The 21,429-nt window shown below is 44.2% G+C and overlaps 3 protein-coding genes and 1 non-coding gene across 8 annotated transcripts; 2 read left to right on the top strand and 2 right to left on the bottom strand.

The window, feature by feature from the left end:
* Positions 1 to 796: 796 nt before the first annotated feature.
* LOC133900933 (uncharacterized) lies at positions 797 to 1,983 on the top strand. Its single transcript, XM_062342235.1, has 2 exons — positions 797 to 1,456; positions 1,596 to 1,983. The coding sequence occupies exons 1-2, from the start codon at positions 1,286 to 1,288 to the stop codon at positions 1,710 to 1,712; spliced, it is 288 nt and encodes a 95-aa protein (XP_062198219.1). The 5' UTR covers positions 797 to 1,285; the 3' UTR covers positions 1,713 to 1,983.
* Positions 1,984 to 2,818: 835 nt separating this feature from the next.
* On the bottom strand, positions 2,819 to 7,335 carry LOC133900093 (probable serine/threonine-protein kinase WNK8). 2 transcript variants are annotated; one of them, XM_062341210.1, is made up of 5 exons: positions 6,989 to 7,335; positions 5,375 to 5,412; positions 4,333 to 5,279; positions 3,901 to 4,230; positions 2,819 to 3,554 (listed from the first exon to the last, which is right to left on the bottom strand). In XM_062341210.1, exons 1-5 carry the CDS (start codon positions 7,094 to 7,096, stop codon positions 3,091 to 3,093), a joined length of 1,887 nt encoding a protein of 628 aa, XP_062197194.1. In that variant the 5' UTR covers positions 7,097 to 7,335; the 3' UTR covers positions 2,819 to 3,090. The 2 variants fall into 2 exon arrangements, with proteins under 2 accessions (XP_062197194.1, XP_062197195.1); XM_062341211.1 differs by having other exon boundaries at positions 2,819 to 3,470; positions 6,989 to 7,333.
* Positions 7,336 to 12,762: 5,427 nt separating this feature from the next.
* Positions 12,763 to 20,666, bottom strand: LOC133901096 (uncharacterized). Of its 4 annotated transcripts, none has more exons than XM_062342388.1 (11): positions 19,843 to 20,666; positions 18,239 to 18,424; positions 17,675 to 17,767; positions 17,295 to 17,477; positions 17,068 to 17,170; positions 16,784 to 16,969; positions 15,388 to 15,942; positions 15,269 to 15,318; positions 14,828 to 15,172; positions 13,999 to 14,483; positions 12,763 to 13,429 (listed from the first exon to the last, which is right to left on the bottom strand). In XM_062342388.1, exons 1-11 carry the CDS (start codon positions 20,062 to 20,064, stop codon positions 13,372 to 13,374), a joined length of 2,466 nt encoding a protein of 821 aa, XP_062198372.1. In that variant the 5' UTR covers positions 20,065 to 20,666; the 3' UTR covers positions 12,763 to 13,371. The 4 variants fall into 4 exon arrangements, with proteins under 4 accessions (XP_062198372.1, XP_062198373.1, XP_062198370.1 ...); XM_062342389.1 differs by having other exon boundaries at positions 14,828 to 15,163; positions 19,843 to 20,656; XM_062342386.1 differs by having other exon boundaries at positions 15,269 to 15,942; positions 19,843 to 20,658.
* A 310-nt stretch (positions 20,667 to 20,976) lies between these two features.
* On the top strand, positions 20,977 to 21,114 carry LOC133901120 (small nucleolar RNA snoR134). The gene has a single exon (XR_009906655.1). It is a non-coding gene; the product is annotated as a small nucleolar RNA snoR134 (small nucleolar RNA).
* Positions 21,115 to 21,429: the final 315 nt, after the last annotated feature.

The following is a 21,429-nucleotide window of genomic DNA, read 5'->3' on the forward strand; positions in this document are numbered from 1 at the left end:
CGGCCTAATGATCCATCATGAATGTGCTCACCATGTACCTAATCACTATTATTTCGTTGACTTCCCCAACAAACAAGCACTAGGATAAACAACTGTAACATTGGCACGTTGCTCTACTTCTCCTTATCCTAAAGAAATGGGAAGAAAAAAACTAAAGGTTATTGTCTGGTCTATCTTCTAGAAGCTATTGCGCGACAAGGACTGATTGTCGCAAGGCACGGGAGAAACACATGGACTTTCGGCCCCGCTAAAACAGGTGAAACAGCCTTCAATGAAAGAGAAAGTATTAAAAGGAAGAATGGGTTGATGTGCTTGAGGGGAAAAAAATTATACTACATAAAACACAGGTTAGATCATGTGTCACTTATTTCTCTCTCTTCTCTATCTAATAAAAACTCTTAAAATTCAAATAATTTATCCACTTTTACAATACATTCTCATTCTCCAACCTCATAACCTTTTATCGATTATGCAAATAAGATTCATTTTTACTAATAAAAATAATTAATTAATTAAGAGAAAAATTAACATATAATTTTTTTTTTCAAATCTTATCTAAAATCAAACTACGTCACCGCTCCTATAGAAAAACTCCATGTACAGCTTGTGCAATTGGTAGAAAAACTTCATGTACAGCTCTTATAGAAGTCAATTATCACACTGGTCACGAAGCCCTTGGATGGTAGCACTGACACATGCAAAAACTAAGAGATTGAAACCAATGATGCAATGGGAGTTGTTGCATCACCTTGTGCATACTGCATACATACGGACATATATACCACGTCAAAGAAGGAGACGGTCTCCGCCACCCTCACCGGCCCCGTAACAATCACTGGCAGGTGGGACCAGAAACCTGGAATTCGTCAACCAGCGCGTTTTGACATGGCCATCGCCTTGCGCCAACAACAAGACCGCTTCTTCTTCCTCCGCGGATTTCTCCTCCTTCCCCTCTCTTCTTCAGCCCGCCTAGCTGCGATTTGAGCTGCTCATCTCCTTGCCTTCTGTCTCTCCAGCTACCACTCGCCTTGCCTCGCACAACTTCCCTCTTTTTTTTTTTGTTCAATTATTGAAGGCGTTGGTTGGTGCGGCCTCGGGAGCAGGAGGCACAAGTCAAAAGAAAAGCACCCACCCACCCAGCCCAACCCCCTCAATCCGCCATTGCTCTTCTTCTTCCCCGGACATCGCGCCGAAGCCCCGCGACGAGCAATCAAAGCCAAAGGTGCCGCCTTTATTGATTTCTTCCATCTACGGCCGGGTTGATTGATTGGGGAACCCAGCTGAGATGTGCCCGCTGCGGGTGATTCTCATCTTCCTCTCCGCCACCATCGCCGGGTTCTTCCTCATCAGGGGGCTCAACGCCGAGCCTGACCAATTCGACGTCGACGCCGACGCCGACGCCGACAAGGCCTCCGAGTCGGGATCCCCCAGGGCCCCAGTCCCCCTCCATTCCAAGGTAACGCCTTTCCTAATCCTCGCCCCCTCCTATTTTTAGCTTCCCTACCTTTCACGCCTCCTTCTTGCCTAGTTTCCTTCGGGATTCTTTAACGAGGATTGGTCCAGAGACTGAAGAAATATTTTTTATGCAAATATAGGTGGGATCAGCAGTCAAAACAGGATTCTGGACAGTGGTGGATATGGCAAGCGGGCGGTACCTTTGGCAGACCCTTGTTGCACCGACGGCAAAATCTGAATCTGACAAGACCCGGTGATGAATGTTCATAACTTATTTCTATTTTGCTGATTGAGTGCCACAGAGGCGAAGACGACACAATCTTGTTGTGGTTACATGTTGTTGGTGGTGTGTGATATGGCGGCAATTGTAACGTGGGGATTATACGGTAAAGTAAATGTGCAAGATTGTTCATGTTTTACCCTTGTTTGGGCCGAGTTTTTTACCATTTTGTCTTTACTGTACATTTTCATACTTAAATTGTGAGACCTGGAGGTTGAAGCAAATAACAAAAGCGAGTTGCTGGAATCTGGAAATTTCTGAAAGAAAATTGTCTGATTGTAATTCTGTAACTTTCTTTTGTTGAAATGTCTGATGTTCCTTTTCAAGAAGTTTCTGGTTTGGTACCGTGCTGGTAAGTTCTCTCTCGATTTCTGGTATTTGTGATGCTATACTTGCAAAGGAGCCTCCGTCCTTCCACTGCCCGACCTCAAGCAGAGGCGCCGCCGCGCCGCGCAGCCTAGCCGACCCGGTTAACCGTTCCGCTCGCGCGGCAGTCCATCCGCGCAGCCCTGTGCCTGCCGCTCGGTCGTGTGCTGCGCTGCGCCGCCGCTCGGCCGCGCGCCGCACCACGTCGCCATGTACGCTGCCGCCCAACCCGCACCGCCAGGTTGAGCTCCCCACCGGCCGTCCCTCCCCACCGGCCACTCCTTTCTTCCCCGGCTGAGCCTATCCGTGACGTTTGAATTTGTTGCGGTTCAGCCTAAAACCTCAGCCGCAGCCCAGCTTCTAGCCCAACCCGCGACCTCAGCTCAGCCTGCCCGTCAACCCCCCCCCCCCCCCGCTTTCTCTCGCTGATAGCCGGGCCCCGCCTGTCAGCATCTTCCTCGCGCCCGCAACTGCCGTGCCGCGTCTTCTGATTTCGTGGGCACGTCCAGGTACACGCGCCCACAATCTCTGCAACGGCATGCACGTCTCGATTTTCAATATATCACTTTGACTAATAATATTTATAAAATATATTATTTTCAATAGAAAGAGTAATATTATAAAAGTATTTCTCACGAAGAATCTAGCAACATCAATATTATATTATCAGTCTATATGATTTTTGAGCTATTGATGATAAAACTAAAAAGATTTGACTTTGAACAAATCTAAATGGACTTATATCATAATTAATGTACACAGAATTACAGCAATGTATCAACAACATGTTGCACGTAACAACTCTGCCAGCTGCATGCACTATTTTTCTGCAGTTGCACATCATCAGTATTTGGTGCTTTATACTCTGGAGAAATATACACACAATTTTGTGGCCGACCTTGCGATGCGTGCGAGCACTAACATCACATCACATCACATGGTGATCCAGTTTTGCATTGCACCAGATTTACTGTACTGTAAAAATTTGCTCAAAGCATGTAGTACTGGTGCTTATCGTCTTTGCTTCTCCTGCCACGCGTTGACGACGGGGAGCAGTGGGGCGCACGGAAGCCGATGTTCTCGACGGCGCCGACGGTGTTGAAGAAGAGCCGCCGGTTGAGCTCCTCCACCAGCGTCCGGTGCAGCACCTGGCTCCGCATGTCCACCATCGAACGGTTCCGAGCCATCCTCCCGCGACGGTCATCGTCGCGCCGCCGCGTCCGGCTGGCGTGCGGTGACATGCTGCACTGCCGATGCAGGTGCTGCCGCGCCTGCGACGACTTGTACTCCTGGGCCTCTGCTCTGCTTGTAGTCTTGACCTGGCCTGTCTTGGAGCAGCTGGGCCGGACATGCTCCTCTTCATCGTGACCTGAGGCGTAATGCAGAGCAGAGTACTTACCGGAATGCATCGAGCTCGTGTCATCGTCGTCGCTTAAACCGTAGGACCCGTAATCTACACCAACAGAGGTTTTTTTTTTCCAAAATCCTTAGGTGTGCATGAGAGCTGCAAACTGACGGGATGCCAAATATTTCCTACATGATGACTAGTGCAAAATGTAAATCACGTAATGCGTTATTGCTACGCCACCATGAAAATTGCAAATTGTAAATGACGTTTTGTGTTTATTTCTAGCAAGTTTTTGGAAATTGGAAATTGGAAATCATATATAGAAAGTTCATCATGGGAAATTGGAAATTGGAAATGAACTAGTATCAAGTTTTTGGCATATATATGGCAAGTCATGCACTGCAAATAAAGACTAAAGCAAGCAAGAAGGTTGGTTGTTAGTCGTCGTTACCTTTGGAGCAGTCGCCGCCGCCGCCGCCGCGGCGTAGGCCAGAGAAGCTCCCTGAGCCTGAGGTGGATGGACCCAACTCGCAGAGGGACCCCTGGGAGGAGGTGGGAGAAGAGGAGAGGTAGTAAAAGGGAGGAGGGTGCTCCTCGTTTTCGTACGTGTACTCGTGCTGCTCTCTGCCGGCCAGCAACCTGTCGATCTCCTCCTCGATCATGGCGGCGATCTCCGATGGGTCCCGGTCGGCGATGTCCAGCTCCTTCACCATCTCCGCGGCCACATCGATCGCCGTGTCGCTCACCATGTCGAACGGGAAGTAGATGTTCCGAACATGGCCTGCATGACGATGCAATTAACTGACACGATCAAGAACACGCGCTGCAAGCAATGGCATTGCAGTACTGCTGCACGACGGCTTCTCCGCTGTTGTTGTACTACCTGTGTCATCGGCTATCTGTACTTTGAGGAAGATGGTGTCCTCCTCGGAGTTCAGCTTGCCAGTGATGGTCATGTCCGTCGTCCTTGCCGGCAGCTCTGCCTCCTCCACGTCCTGATCATCCGACGACGACGATGGTTCAGCTGTATCACTGGAGGTCAACGGAGCAGCTGGCAGTGGCATCGTGGCACAATGCGACGTGGCACGATCGTCGAGGAAAGGGTCCAGCAAGAGCTCCGCCGCGGACGGTCGCTTGGAAGCCGCGACCAAGCACCTTCCGATGAACCTGCGGGCCTCCTCGTCGCCCACCCGGTAGAAGGCTTCGGGCAGCTTGCCGGCGGTGACCTTCTTGTAGATCTGCGCGGGGTTGGAGCACTCGCTGTAGGGGTACTCGGTGGTGAGCATCTCGACCATGCACATCCCGAAGGAGTAGACATCGACAAGCTCGTTGTACGCCTCCTCGTACATCTCGGGGGCCATGAACTCGGGCGTGCCGATGACGCTGTGCGCGGCCTGCCCTGCCTCGCGGAGCACGGCGGCCAGCCCCAGGTCGCCGATCTTGACCTGGCCCTGGTGGCCGTTGACGAAGAGGTTGTCGCACTTGAGGTCGCGGTGGATGACGGGCGGGTCGTGGGCGTGGAGGTAGGCGAGCCCCCGCAGGATCTGGCGCGCCCACGACCGGACGGCGCGGAGGCTCACGCGCGGGTACCGGAGGCGGTACGAGCGGAGGGTGCCGGAGGAGAAGAGCTCGCTGATGAAGTTGAAGGTGCGGCGGGGGACGTCCACCCAGGAGGCGTGGAAGCCGATGATGGCGTCGTGGCGGAGCGTGCTCAGCAGCTGCACCTCCGAGTACATGCGCTGCACCGCGTCCGGCGTCCGGAGCACGTCGCAGAGGCTCGCCTGGTTCCACGCAACCTCCACGCCGCGCTCCTCGTCGAAACCCCTGTACCTGCATGCACACATGCAGACGCATATACCCATTATGCATCGCAAATTTACAATTCCGATCGAGTGTGCAGCAAGGACATGAGTACGTTGACATACACTGACTTCGTTGCCCCTTTGCCAAGTAGTTCGTCGAACTGCCAACACAAAAATCCTTCAAATTAGCAAGCAACTTAATTATGGATCATACATTCTTGTAAGTTCATAATTTTCGTATTATATTTGTTAACTTTATGAAGCGATTTGTTTTCTTTGAAACTGAATGCATGCCACTCTTGTAGTTTGGCTTTGCGTGTGTTCTTCAAAGTAAAATCAGTAATCCTAAAAAAAAGTAAAATCATTATGTGCCAAGTGAGCAGCGAAAAAGAGATAAAATGCTAAAAGTTACACACTTCTAACGCATTTTAATTAACTGTACACTTATTATACCCCTGTAGAAAGAAACTAGTGAAATGATTCTGAAAAGTGGCTCTGCAAGACTGCAACGACTTGATCCCATTAAGAAAAGATAAACCACTTTGGTTTCAAAAGAAAAAAAAAGATAAACCACCATATCTTTGGATATGTCATGGCATATCCTTCTGAAGCTTCCAAAGCATCTTATTATTGGCATTTTGACACATGGAAAGAACCCTGACCAGTTCAGCAAATCCAACTTGGGAAAGTTCAAATACCAATCAAACACTAACTCTGACTATTAGATAAAGGTATCCCTCTTTTGCTGATTGGAAGCGAAATCACAATCAGACGCCCACCATCTGAAAATTATTGACCCACCAGTTGACAAAGTATAAAATGCTCCTATTATATTTCTGCACAACAACTGTTTACAGTTTTGTTCATATAATGCCATCTGTAAATCCACCTGAGTAACCTATTAATTAAGTAGTTACAAACCCTGATCTAGATATATATGTTTAGTATTATTGGCATATCTTGATGATCCCACCTTTGACGTGACCAAAAATGAAGTTATTTCTCTTTTTTCTGAAACCACAAGATGAATTTATTTCAAGAAATGATGTTGCAAAACTTATCATAGCATCTTACAGCACCGTACATTGATTTGGGGAAATTTCGCCAATCAAGTAAGAGCAAATTAAAGCAGTATGCTACTACAAATTGATTCACCTAGATATATTACAGATGGTCTCGCGTACCCAAGACAAGAGCACCGTTTATACCTTTTAGCAACTAAATAAAAGTCGGTCTAGCCGATATGTATTTGTGGAAGAAGAAAATAATATATAATTATATATGTGAAGTGCAGCTCCTAGGCAGAAAAAGCCAAATGAATAACATGGGGAGAAAAGAAAAAGGGTCAATAATTGTGTCCTGTTTTAGAGGTAGCTCCGATGTGCACATCACCATGGAATCCATCCTTGAAATGCTCAAGAACAGGAGCCCCATAATTATAAGCTTAATTGATCTTTGTCAGCATACCTGTTATGCAACTGTCAAGAACATTAGAGGTACCTAGGACAACGATAGAATTGTAAAGCGAACATGATTAGGTTGGGGGGAGGGACACTGATATTATTCATCAATTTATTCGTCGCTTTGCCTCAAAATTCAGGTTGTTCAAGGTGAATCAATCAAAAGCATAAAGGGACCTCATCCAAATCTCAAGTGCAAGAACTTGCTTGTTAATCGTAGCACCAATTGAAAGAACCAGCTGAAATTAAGAATGGCCTATGCGCGGTACGTACTTACCCGGCCATAGCGACCTGTGGGATCGGTCTCGACGTATCCGTTGATGTTGTCTCCCACCACCGCCGGCCTCTCCGGCCGCCGGCTGCCGCACCTCCGTGGCCCGGACATGCCCCAGCTAGTATGGCCAAAGCTACTTAGAAGTGGATGTGTCGTAGGTGAAGACGCGGAAGAGGAGCCAGCTGAGCCATGGAGCTAGTCGATGACCGCCGGCGCCATGGACATGGACGCCTAGGAGCTGGAGGCGTGGTGCGCAGCGACGAAGCAGCAGGGCCGTGCACTCATCTGACGCGCAAGCGGGCGGGGCGAGAGAGAATTATATGTGGCAGCTAGCGACACGCACGCGCACCAGAGAAGCTAAGATAGGAGATAATAACTGACAGATTTGGTTGATTGAGTGATGGAACAGGATGCCTCCAAAGGACTATGCAAAGTGGGATTCTATTCTTATCTATCGATCGATCACCTTATTAACTGCGAATGCACCCGCACCAATTATATATGCTATGCCAGCAAGCTAGCATGTCCCTTTTTACTGTATAGGATCAAAATTGACGATAAGAGAGATGAATAGACATCTCAATAATTTTTTAGAAAATAGATGATATTCTTTTATTTTTAATCACTTAATACAACTCAAAATTTGAACGGAAGCAAAATGCTCATAGAGACAAAACAAGATGAAAAGTTTCAAAATAATATGACCCCACGAATAGAATATGAAATATAGGTTCCATTCAACACGATTTCATGTCTTTATATCCAAAAGCTCTCAACTTTGAAGATGAACGAAACGGAGATGAGATCATTAGATAAGTAAACTCACCAAAATGATAGTCTAGAGGTAAAGAAATTCAAGACTCCATCACATATACATAGATATGTGAATTCTATGCCTCCAGTATCAAGAAAATCAACTTCTCGAGGTGTTGAAATTACAACTCAAAAAGAAAAACGAAAATCAACAATAAAACTTAAAGAACTTACAAACTTAAAGGGGACCAATAGAAGCAAACTAGAATAAGGAGAATTTAAGCATATGTAAGCATATGTAAAAACTTAAAATTTCTTACTCAAAGAGTTAGCCTTATTTTAGACGGATTATAAATATTTATCTCTAAAAATTCCCACATATTACAAAGGCTAAGTACTCATTTCTCTCCTCTAAAACCCTAACACAAAGTTCTCATATGGATGGCTCCTAGGAGTGGTTTCTCAACCAACCAAACCCCTCTATTTATAGCTTAGAAAATTTGATCCCTAAGTTTTCTTGATTGTTCCCAAAATAGCTTTATTTTGTAGTACATTCCTACCTAACACTTGGGTATTTTGGTCTATTTTCTCCTCCATCTATCGGACGACCGTGACGTCTTCACAACTTAGCTTCGTCTCGACGCAAGTTTCACGATGATGTCACGTGTACTACATCCACCTGTGGTTTTGTTGCCAAACAAGGAAACCGACTCGCACACTTCTTACGGTGTGACTCACAGCTGCTTACTTTGACATCAAGCAAGTCTTTCGATGTTAACGCGTGTCCTCTGAGTTACAATCATTACCACCAGCAAGTCTCTCCCGCTCCCGATCCCTTGAGCCACCTTGTCATTTGCACTAGCATCCTCTTTGCTTGACTTTGTCAACACGCCGCCTTCATCAATCTTCATCTCTTGCCTTACTTAACATTCACATGTACCGCTAAGATCATCCTTAAAGATGGCAACGGGTAAAATACCCGCGGATATAGGTTACCTAAACCCGTACCCATGAGCTTATATCCGTGCCCGCACCCGTACCCGTTATCCGCCACGGGTAAGAAATGCTACCCGCGCTCGCTACCCGCGGGCGCGACCGTATGCCTGCCCAAAGCACGGGTTTGCGGGTAATTAGGGTGAATTTATATATCTAAGCTCCTAGATTATATACCTAATGGTGACTTGGACCCACATGTAACGTGATTGGAGCGGGTTTACGGGTTCACGGGCACGGGTATGTCTTTTTCTTGCCCGCGACCTTTTGTCCATCTGATTTAAGATCAAACCCGTACCCGTACCCATACCCGCGGGCAAGCATTAAAACCCAAACTCGCACCCGTCGGGTTTCTTACCCGCGGGCACGCGAGTAATCTCTACCCGTTGCCATCTTCAATCATCCTTGACTCCGCGTGGCCTCCATGATCATTCGACACAAAGCACCCCGTTTAGCCCCGATCACTCGCTGTCGACCGCCAAGTTACATTCATCATTTGCACACCATGAGACCAGCAAACATGCATCTGCAAAACCATATAACATCATCACATGTTAGTCTAAATCGAAATCAAGATGGAAAGGATCAGACGTAGCAAAAATGTGAACACCGGACGGTCCAACGTTCACACCAGTGCAACACCGGACCATCTGATTAGTACAACTCCACTTGAACCAGTTTACATTCCTTTCTGAAAAAATTAGTCTCGTGATTACAAAATCTCACTAGACAATCTTGTAAACATCTCAACATTTACCTCAGAACTGAAAAGCTCTGGTGATACTTTTTGGTGTTCACACGCTCATCATCGGACCATCCGGTGAGTACATCTTCAATGGAACTTAGTTTTTCAACCTCTTTGGAAATCTTTGTCCGGTGAAGCCTTTGGTGATCACTTGTGCACACACCGGACCATCCAGTGAGGCAACCGCACCAGAATTTCACATTTGCACCCTTCTCTAGAAAAAAAAATAGTCTGGTGCCCACTCTCACCCACATCGGACCTTTCGGTGAATAAATTTATCTCTGCCTCTACACTGAAAAGCTCTGATGCTCACATCTACCACACACCGAACTATCCGGTGCAAAGATGACCAAATGGGCCACTCTGGTCAGCCTAACACGGGGCCAGCTCAGCATGGCCCAGCTACGGTATGGCCCGATAGGCCCAACTACTGTAACGGGCCGTGCTATGCCGGCCCTCGTGCCGCATCCTCGGTCCACGGCACGGCCCATCTTCCACCATGTCGTGCCGAGCCGGCCCACGGCACGGTCGGCACGACAGGTCCGGGTGGCACGATGGAGGCACGCTCGGTCTGGCAGCACACCGAAAATAGAAAAAAATCAAAAATAATAGCTATAAAATTCCAAAAAAATCAAAAAAATTATAGAAAATAAATAAAAAGACCTTTATTATTATTGCTGGAACGTGCCATGCCGGGCCAGCCATGCCTCCTGGGTCGTCGCGTGCCCGGGCCGTGCCGTGCCGGGTTGGGCCGTGCCCGTGCCGGGCTGGGCCGGCCTACCGTGCCGCACGCTCGGTGCAGGCACGGCTCGGAGCCTTGTGCCGTGCCGGCCCGGCCCATCTAGGCTCGGGTTAGGCCGTGCTTGGGCCGTGCCAATAGTGTTGTGCTTCGGACTGGCCCATTTAGACATATTTAATTTGGTGAGATAAAAAACTCTCACACCGAACTATCCGGTGAGTACAAACTTTCTGCACCGAGACACCGATACAAACTCCAATTCTTTTTAACTTTGGTTAGACAAAATCAACATTAACTATACATATGCTAACTAACAACAACCACACAAACATCAATTACTCATCACACAAGATAAACCAAAATACATTTTAACTTGGTGTCTCACATGGTGAGCTTGCTGTGACAAGAGGACACGCTTGATATAAGGAGGAAGAAGGAATGAATGAGTGGAGAATATATATACGCGCCGATCAAATCGATCTCCCTTGCTGTCACTTGTTACCTGGAAACAAAGCTAGATATATAGAGGTTGATGAGAGAGCTGTGGTGCAGACTGTGCGTGGAAAAAATGAGACTCTGGCCACCTGCTAGCGATGTGAGACAGAGAGTGAGATTTTTATTCTCTCAGGCTGTGCTGATCATATTTGCAGACTGCAGTTACAAGGAGATGGAGAGGAGGCAGGCTACAGCTCATCTGAACATGGAAATCTATGTCTTGAAAGCACAATATGTGTGGAAGAAATACTACAAGTGTTTGAGCTGATTATTTGTGAGTTCGTGAAAGATGGCTGGAAGAGAGTTTTAGTGGTCTGGGCTTGGGTATGCTCTTGGAGTTGGAGTTGGAGATAAGGGAGACCTGCAGCTGCTTCAGGGCCGTCTCAGATATGTAAGCGAAGGGAGAGAGAATGAGAGGTTGGCAATTGCCAGGAGAAACCAAACTAAACAACTACTAATGACTCAAATGCACATCTTTAAGTATCCCCCACAGAATATGTCTACATGGCTCCTAGTTCACTTTGCTCATTTCTATCAGAAATTCTGCCACATTCTTTTTCAGCTTATGCAAATTTAGGTTACCTTGTAAACTTCTTTAAGTAGGTACAACGAAAGTCTATTGTAGCGATTTGATATAGACCCGACTCGGCTCAACTTCATTGCCTCAATAATGAGGATTAATATTGTTTTTTTTCGAAAAGAGAGGATTAATATTGTTTTGTTTTCCAACATTTGAACTCAAGTCTCCCATGCTCTCAGCTGCATGTGTAGAGCATGTGTGCTTTGACCTCATGGCTCATTGACAGAAGAGCTCAACTGGCTTAGATGCAAACCACAACATGAGGTGATGAGGATTGACTTGGAACAGGGGCAAAATGAATTTGGGCCCCAACATGAACACAATAGCTGCATATGTCCAACCAAACGAAAGCTCTTGTTTCTCAATGATTCAGAAAGGTCCATTCTACTTATCAAAAGAAATGATCCACTAGCAGAATGATGCGACAGAGTTAGCAAAAAGTCAACGTCGCACAATTTCCTGTGCAGTTTTGAACTTTTGGGACAAGAGGAAAATGACTTGCAAAAAAAGATGCATCATAAATTTGCCAAGATAATAAACGCACGTAAGGGTCCATTGTCCATTTGGACTCGTGTGTCGAAGTGCTCATGAGAAAGCATCAACTTTGAAGCATAGAACGAAAAAGTGGACAGGTGATCGAACCGGTGAGCTCATTTAACGGTTCACTGGTTCGACTACTGGTTCAAATAATGATCAAATAGACTAAATATCCATTTGGAGTCAACAACTTCACATAGTAGTAGTGCTTGCAGCTTTGCCTTAGCCCTTAGGTCATATGTTTGAGTCTCCATGGTTGCATATTAATTTTTGTCATTTCCAATTGCAAAGCCGGTCCAACCAGTATTGGTTCAATAGAAAAGCCGCCGGTTCAACCCGATTTTCACCGGTTCAATTGCATGGATGATCTTTAAGCTAAATGGAACCATGAGGGCGCCGGTTTCAATTTCTTTCGGCTCAATCGGTGACCCAGGTCGGTTTTTCGTTCTATGCTTTCTGAGAGATTGAGGGACAAACCTAGGTCTTCCCCTCTTTCTTTTTTTTTCTTTCTAAATGGAGATAGAATTTTGACTACTCGCAATATTTAAAAGGTAATATAGGAGAGAACCTGAATAGTAGCCATGTATGTCACAGTTTTTTTTTTTTATTTACTGAGGGTTGTACACCAAAATGGGCCACCCTTTCTGTTTTCTTCTTTTGCAATGACAAAATGAGCCATCAATCCATTGTTTCATTCTGCCCCTCAAGCTCCTGAAGAACTGACACACCTAAGAGCTAAGAGCAACTTGACCTACTCCGGAATTTTCTAGAGATTTGACTGCAATAATTGAGGTTTGACACAATATTCTGCAGAAACAATTGTAACTTGTTTGCTATAATATATCATCATATATGGAAATAAAGAAACAGTATTATTGGCTGGTGGTAATTCTGAGCAACGGTGAACCGTCGAAACAAGCATCACAAGTCATACGAAGAGAAAGGAAGCCACATTTTCACTGAGCACAGCCGAAATAATTCTATTCAGAGTATAAACCTAACAGATATTCACTATGCCTACCATATCTTCAAGCAGCTGAAGTTACTTCAAACATGGGGCCCTTCAACACAAGGCCTCTATGCAAACACAAGCTGTGGCTACAACACTATCCGTCATTACACTAGGAGAGCTCTCTAGCAGTTCCCTGAGTTGAACTAGTTCCACATCACCTGTTTTCCCCCTCTCAAGGGGGCCGCCATTATCTGTAAAAAAAAGGAAACAAGAGGATCTTTTTCCCCAAAAGTATCTACAAGGCATCAAGTCTCGGCATTCTTTCTTTTTTTTGTTCCTTTCCTTCTCCCTTCTTTTTCTTGTTCTTCTAAATTGTGTAGGGGAATGGGGTAAAAATTTTGAGTTCTAGAAGCACAGGCTGCATTGCAGCGGCATGGTGAGTCTGAATACTGGAGAACGAGGAGGCAATGTTAGGATGTACATAATGCTGCTACTTCATTGCAGAGCAACTCGGCGCTATTTCAGCACTGAGTGCACACCATTTATCAGTATTTTCTATTGGCCTGTGCCACCTCTCATACACAGTGAATCATCAACTGGATAGTGGTGGGAAGTCACCATTGTCCTTGAGATGGTATGTTTGGCCATTCCTGTAATTTGTACAGTGTGAGATTAGGCGATCTAGACCCTGAAAACTGAGTGGAAAAGCTACAAGGTGAACGTGGTAAAACAAGGGAAGAGCAGATGCATTTTCAAGCTTAACAACTAACGAGTATGCTTTCTCAGTTCGGTTGAACCTTTAGAAAACATTAGAGTGAAGTATAACTGTACTTAGGTTCATGAACTTGAGAATTGAAAATTTACATCCAGAAACTTTGGTTCATGAACTCTTGACCAAATGATAATTTAGAGTGCATGTCACACTGTTTCTAATTGCCAATAAAGTAGGGTAGACCTCCACTGGCTCAATTATACAAGTCTTAGAGATGTATATGAGCAGTTCTCAAGTTTGATGACCTAAAAAACACATCCACGAAAGTTTAAGAGCCCATGGTACAATTTACTATACATGTTAGTGCACAAGTGTGAATGTCACATGTCAATCTTAATAACTTTGCAGACACTCCAACCTAACAATGAGCTAAAATTTGTCTTATTTTTGTAACATGGAACATCCCATCAAATTGCTGTGTCAACTAAAAGAACACATCACTCTTACCTCAACCGGTTAGAACCAACTTCAGGGTTTTTTGCTGCAGACAAGGGGCTCACAGGTCCAGAAGCTTGATTGTTGGAAGATGAATCTGATCTGCTAGCATGGTCTTTGGAGGTAGCTTCCAAAGGTAATATCCCCAAGGTCCCAAACCCAAGTTTACTGTCTTGCGGATGCATAAAACCATTGCCATGAAAAATATCCCTTGCAACCTGTGAAGACGGAGAATGTGTTGGTACCTTCAATGTATCCCTTGGAGACTGGGGAGATGGAGATGGCACTGGTATCATTAATGGAGAGGGTATTCCATGATCATATGCACCGGGAACATATATCTGCAATGGCAGCTCTTGGGTCAATTCATCCAAAGGTCTTGTATCTGCAGGCATATCCCTTCTGACATGGTTGTGAAACTTTTGGTAACTATTCGGTGGGAAATGATTCCTTCCTCTTTCCCCACGTCCACTGGATGGCCTATCCTTGCGCAAATTCTGCAATGCCCAACAAGGCAGAATAAATTAGAGCAAGAACACAAGACAAATCGACCCAAACAGCACAAATATGATGCCTAACCATGCAAAAGAAATATAATTATGTAGTGGGAACATTAGCCTAATTGGGTTATGTTCTAGATTAATATAAGAATGGTAACTCCAATAACATGATAATTGAAGAAAAAGAATATTAGTACATTATGGCTCCAACCATTCACTGTATGGCATGTTGAATCGAAAGCAAGATTGAAAGAACATATGGAGCAATGCCAAATGCAGCTTGTTCAAAATGTGGCTTCAAGTTGTACAAGCATAAGAAAGCGTGCAAAGAGGGAACATACTGGGTCAGGAAAATAGGTGCCTGTTCCACGACCACGAGCCCTCATAGCTGTAGGATCATCTGTTTGATAAAATGGCCTGAACACAAAATAGCCAGGTGAATAAGGAGGACCAGGGACTACGCCATTTGTACCAGCATATCCATATGCATTGCTTCTGCCATGACCATTTGATGACCGCGTGTTCTGATATTGAGCAGGTGGTGAGCGCAGCATTTGATAGTAAACTTGATTTGTTGGATTCTCATGCTGACATTGTTGCGCGTACAGAAGATTATTGTAATTTGTACTGAAATCTCCAGTGAGATCTGATACGATGTCATTGGCGGTAACTCCAGGCTGTGAATTCTCAGAAGTAAAAACTGAATTAGATGTGGGCAGAGCCTCAACTAAACCAGCAGAAAAGGAGTAAGCATGGTGCCTGAACAGTGGTGGAGAACTTACTGGAAAATCATTGTGATGCTTAGCGACTTCAAACGAGTGGGGAGATCTGCCTGCAAACCGCTTTGTTGACACCCCACAGTGTGATGGATTTGTATCATCTTTAAGATCAACTTTCTTACCATTTTCTGATTGGTAAAAGAAATGTGGGGCACGGTTACCTCTCCCAGATGGCAAGGTACAGGTTTCAATAGTTGTTGGTGAAGCTTCACATAAGTCACCATCATTCCTCATACTCACTGAATTTGTAGTTGTGTGATTTGTGGAATCACTATCAGGCAACCCACCAGAAACAAACTTTATCTCCTTCTGTGCAGCCATAGAGTTACGTTCTTTTTGCTTTATCGTGCCATGAATATTGGAACATGAAATGCTGATGTTATTAAACTGATTAGACAAATCACCACAGTGATTACTGTATGATAAAGGTGAACAGCCCATGTTCACTCTTTCCACATTAAAGTCCAGTGACATAGAGTCACTGGTAACATGATCAGTTATCAAACCATCAGAAGAGCTTACTAAAACATCTGGCCTTAACCCAGTGCGATTTCTCTTTAATGTGTTTCTGAAAAACTGATTCACTTCATTGACAGTAGAAGTGGCAGGCACTTGAAGAATCTTCCCAAGCTCCCGGGCACCAAAATCAAATGCACTGCGTATTCGATAAAAGTTTCCTGTGTGTGGAACAGTGGAATAAGACAAACAAATTAAAAAGAAGAAAAATCCTATCTGTTTGAAGCAGCATGAATAAGGACATGACAAAAACTAATTCAAAAGCTTAATGCACATAACAGCGTGCACAGTAGCTATTCATATAGATCAAATGAAAACCATAAATACTAGCACACTAACAACATTTCAGTGCTACCAATATACATGTTTGTGTCAACGAGATGGCAGCAGCATCTGGTAGCATGGTAGTGCAGAGTGGTGCCCAAGTTTGTGTAGATTGGTTCTTAGACAAGCGGCACATGGCATTGGGTATGCATGCAAGTGAGCCTTGTGGTACTTCTTGGTTAACCGGCTAGGGTTCCTTCTATGAATAATCGAATTGAATCTATTGGGTGTGCAGCAGCGAAGTAGTAGAAGTAAGACAATCCAAATGACATTCGTAAGTATTAATAGTAGATTTAGGCAAGGTAGATATAAAAGCTGCAAATTTGAACAAGCACATGTCAACTGCACAACTCTGGATGAGGGCTTCAACAAGCACATGCCAATGCAATCACTAATCTTGTGAACAGACAGAGAAAGGATTAAGAGACAGATCATAATAACAAAAATCGTAAAATACAACATTTTGTAACTTTTGCATGAACAAAAAGAGCCCAAAAGCTTAGCTGAGCGATCTGTAGTACAAGTATTCAAACTTGACAAAAACAAGTGGAGCAGCATCCTTTGATGAGAAAGTTTAAGAATAATCTTATCAATTAATCTAATATATGTAACACAAACTCAAGAGTACTTGATACATTCCTACGATCATATTTCATGATTTAGAGGCAGAAAACAAACCTTTGCTGACACTGCGCCCGAGATTGTTACTCTGCTTTAGTGGATCAACTATATTGAGAAATTTTCGAGAGAATACTCTAGCATTTGTCTCAGAGTTTCTAGGGGGAACACTAAACATTTCTGCAAATTCTTTGAGGAGCTCCTCCCGCGGAAGAAAGCCGTCATCACGAGTATCTGGTGGGTCAGCTGTGCAACAAAAGCCATGTCAACGACTAATAATTATAGAAAATTTTCAATCACAGATTGCCAGAATATATGGCACAATTAAGAGTGTGTTCACTTACTAACTAGTTCAGGCAGTGAAGATAAGGAAACAGGACCAAATAAGCTGATTCCCTTATTATCCCAGTCAAATTTGCTATAATAGTCCAGAAACCTATAGAGAACCTGCAGAAGGAAATTTCACCCCTAAGGTGTGTACCTTAAAACCATAGATAATAAAGTGACATTTTTTTAAAAAAGAAGAAGAAAAACTTATAAACGCAGAAGCACAATTTTAGCCATTACTTACAGCTAATGGACCATCCAAAGACTTCTGGAAGAGATGGAAAATGTATAGCACTAATGTCTCCAAGGCATAGGTAGAAATTAAACCATGGTGAGCACCAAGAATGCGGCTTTCATAATAACACCAGTCTTTGATAAGAATTATGCTTCTCTTGAAGAGGTGATTTTTTCCAAATATTTGATCAACCTACAAATATTGGTTATAGATATGCTTAACAATGTGCAGTCTGACCATAAGGAGCTCCAAAAGAGGAAGTCTTCCTCGTAAGTCCTACCTCATGTAGGAAGAGAAGGAAACATTTTTTGTTATTGTGCTGAGTATCAGAGATCCAGGGTCCAAGGAACCAAGTACCTATATATTCATGGCAAGTTTTGAAATATTACCTTCTCAAGAAAACTAAGTGTACAGAGTCCACCAATCTGATTGAATGAGATGTCTACAACAATATTTTGCACCAGGCATTTCACCAGCTTGACCTGCCAACCAAAAGATCTATCATTGGAAACATCATGAAGAAAAAATACAACAATATATATGACAACATGCTCACCGATGCCCAATGTTCGTCCTTATCTGTTCAAAACGAAAAATTGCTTTCCCCAATAATCTATGCCACACTATTACACATAGAATGCAAGATCCCACAGAAAACAGTGTCTGCAGTATATTATCACTATCTAGAATTTCTTTTTTTATTGTTAGAAACTTCTCAATGAATTGTTGATATACTAATGTCTCACTGATGTCAGAGAAACAGTATTTCCCAATCTTACATAGTGTACATAAATGAGCACTGATAAGGAGCAGTATGTTAATTAAACAAGTAGTGCACATACAAAACAAACACCTCCAGTGAAGTGAAAAACCTCAAAAAAATATATATATGCCCTTAACTTCAAGTTGCATATAATATTCAAAACAAATAGCAATATGGTAAAGTGAAAAACCTCAGCATTGATATACTGGACATCCTTGACTTCAAATTCAGCATCTTTCCTCTTCTCTTCTGATTCTAGAATCCCACGTATTTCATTTGCTAGGTTCTCATCAGAACTAGCAGGGCCAAATGCGGTCAAGTCGATATCTCCATCAGGAAGATAGGTTTTCAATGGCACAGATCCAAATGGAAATACCTATAATTCACAAACATAAAGGTTAAGTTTGCAATTCTATATAGCATGACATCATATGACAAACAAAAAAGAGGCCAGTCTCAATAGAGCAATGAAAACTCAAACAATACTTCTTTCCCCACCATTCTATACAATGGCATCTGGCATTTCCATGGTAGCTCCCTAATCACATGTAAGCACATACGAACATTAATGGACTCTGTAACAGTGCACATTGTTAAGCATATCTCAAGTTGTGACAAACGTTTGCTAGATCTCATGTGTTTTGCTCACTCGAACAACAATCCAAAATAACCTCAATAACCACGCCATGGTTAACCTCAATTCAAGTCTTATAATCTAACAATCCTACGACCCTAGATTTATTGAACCGATTTAATTGGGTAGACTCTTCACATTGCTATGGTTCTAGCATAATTTGGTAGAATCGTGAGTGTAATTTATGTATTATCATACCCAAATTCAACCTATTCTCAAAACTAATTATGGTTAATTACTTGCAGGCATTCTTTCAAATGTAAAGTTCCTTTTATTCATTTCTATATAAACAGGCCGTTAATTTGGACTACGAATTTGCATGTGTCTAAAGAACAATTTAAGAAATGTATAATTGTTAAATACATAGTAGAATTTAAAAAAACGGACCTTCAATAGAATCAGGTGCGATCTTTAGATTATACGATTCAATCGTACAATTAAATCATAGCAGAGTATTTCAAGAGTCCATTCAAGATGTTCCGACAGTCTTGACTAGGGCATAAAAAATATGCAGCTATTCCTTCACAAATATCATGAGCAAGGTACTGAGGGCTACGTCAAAAACGGACAATAATGTACATGTAGACAGCCCTCCATTCCAAGATCAACAATTTACTGTGTTTAATATGGTACCTTAACACGTGCCAACAGTCAATTCGCGCTTCCATTAATAGAACCTCCCCTTACCACATGGAGACTCAAGTACGCAACGGACAAAGGACTCTAATACAATTATACACATCACCAATAAACACTTGACACATCAAAACCCCAGCGACAAAGGACCACTATTCAAATACAATAACTTCTATACCAGTTTCGCGGCAATCACTAGGATTAGGAAGATCACGTGTCAGCCATTACAGTACAGCTAAATGAAACCGCAAACATGGTAACTACCAAATGAGCAGCAGGAATGCACCCAGCATGTTATCTTGACTTCAATTCCATGACCTGAAGGATGAACAATGACTCTGAAACTCTAAGGTGTCCTCCTACGACATACCAAGCAGAATGATCCGAAGAATGCAATAGCTCATGGCACAACAGATACTCATCCAAACATCTAAGCGTTCTGCCCATGCCATTGATGCATCAAGGTCTAGTCTTTAAGCTATTAGAATACTAAGGCAGCAACGAATTGTAGCGTGGAAGATTACCTGACACCCGACGCTGAACCTGAAGAGGCGCTGAACGTAGTCGATGACGGCGGCGCGGAGGCGCTCGGAGGAGACAGTGGGCTGGATCTTGCGCACCACCGCATCCGCGGCGCTCTCGAAGCGCCGCCAAGCGTCCGGGGAAATCGAGTTGGGGTCCGGGTGTGACGATATGGGCTCGGGCTCGGGCTCGGGCGCCGGCGAGCAATCGTCGATGTCGACCATGGGCGTCGGAGCCCAACGCCCGCGCACAAGATGTCAAGAACCGCTTCTTATACCTTAGCCGGAGGCGTCAAGGTACTGCGAAAGGAGGCGACTTGAGGCGATGCTGGAACCGCCGGAAACCGCGGCGCCCCAAGGACCGTACGCTGGGGCTGGGGCGTCCCTCGCCAGAGGGCGGGCGATCGGCGAGGATGGGGGCGCGGGCGTAGTCGCGATCTGGGCGCCGCCGGCGAGAGGAAGGGGTAGGGGTGCAGGATTAGAGAGCACGGGAACAAGGGATTTAAATGCGAAAAAAAGTCAGTTTTTTCCTCCCTATCTGCACCTTTGCTATCTCTCTCTCTCTCTCTCTCCCTCTCTCCCTCTCCTATGTGAAGATTGATGGATGACGACGATGAGATGTCTGCGTGCGACTCTGTTCTTGGGATTTGGTTTGTTGCGCGAAGCGAATTCAATCGGCGCACGAGGAAGACGAAGATGAGGAGGAGGCTTCAAGGGATGATTTCCTTTTCGTTTTCTTTTTTTTTCTGCGTCAATCCGGGGGTCTCCACTGTCTTATACACACATCGTATCGTATGGGCTCTTTTGCAATGATAGGTTTGCACATTTGTTCCGTTTCTAATGAGGTTTGTTGTCATCAAGCTTGCATCGTCGATTCAGAGAGGAAAACCTGATGGCCTTGGGCATGGATGGACACATGGCCATGGTTTGCCTTCCTCTCTATCCACGGAGGAAGACTTCAAAGCAAATTGCTCTAGAGCTTGACACAAATGGATAGAGATAATGCAAGGTACTAGAGAAACTGATTGCGTCGTGGAAATGGTAGTACTTCTCCTGCGGGCATGACCTTGGCCAATGATATTAGTTGATGTCTATAATTGGTAAAGATCTATTTGCATCTTTCCATCCAAACAAAATTAGCATAGAAAGGCGCTTGACTACTTCCTGAAGGAAGCACCAATGTCTCTGCTAGATGCACCATGCCATTGAGTGTTTCAGGTCATGATGTATCTTGTGATTGGTCTGTGTCAATGGCTCAAAGCAATGCATACATGTCACAATCTCTTCTCATTTTTTGCTCCCAATCACGTATCTTGTGATTGGTCTTTGTTACTTTGTTAGTTTCAGAGTTTGAAATGTGAATGCCTCACGCTCTCTCAAGCGCTCTGGCGACTCTACCAAACTAGTTGTGTTCTCCACAAATCCAACCCAGATTAACACCAACTTCGTGACTGTTATAAATGGGAACACATTCGTGACTGTAAAAACTCATCCCCGTAATCGTGAATTTTTTATAAATTAGAGCTGATAATCTGTTAAACCTACTCGTTTTTTTAAACAATGAAACTCATTTTTATAGGGTCGTATGAG

This window comes from Phragmites australis, chromosome 19 (assembly GCF_958298935.1).
Source record: "Phragmites australis chromosome 19, lpPhrAust1.1, whole genome shotgun sequence".
NCBI classification, from domain to species: Eukaryota; Viridiplantae; Streptophyta; class Magnoliopsida; order Poales; family Poaceae; genus Phragmites; species Phragmites australis.

Bases quoted from the DNA above. Each gene is read 5' to 3' on its own strand.
- LOC133900933 (XM_062342235.1), top strand. From the start codon at position 1,286: ATGTGCCCGCTGCGGGTGATTCTCATCTTCCTCTCCGCCACCATCGCC. The intron at 1,457-1,595 runs GTAACGCCTTTC...ATGCAAATATAG, and splicing joins CAGTCCCCCTCCATTCCAAG to GTGGGATCAGCAGTCAAAAC.
- LOC133900093 (XM_062341210.1), bottom strand. From the start codon at position 7,096: ATGTCCGGGCCACGGAGGTGCGGCAGCCGGCGGCCGGAGAGGCCGGCG. The intron at 5,413-6,988 runs GTAAGTACGTAC...TTGTGTTGGCAG, and splicing joins CCACAGGTCGCTATGGCCGG to TTCGACGAACTACTTGGCAA. The intron at 5,280-5,374 runs GTATGTCAACGT...GTGTGCATGCAG, and splicing joins AAAGGGGCAACGAAGTCAGT to GTACAGGGGTTTCGACGAGG.
- LOC133901096 (XM_062342386.1), bottom strand. From the start codon at position 20,064: ATGGTCGACATCGACGATTGCTCGCCGGCGCCCGAGCCCGAGCCCGAG. The intron at 17,478-17,674 runs GTAATATTTCAA...CAATATTTGTAG, and splicing joins CACTTAGTTTTCTTGAGAAG to GTTGATCAAATATTTGGAAA. The intron at 16,970-17,067 runs GTAAGTGAACAC...TTTGTTGCACAG, and splicing joins TTCACTGCCTGAACTAGTTA to CTGACCCACCAGATACTCGT.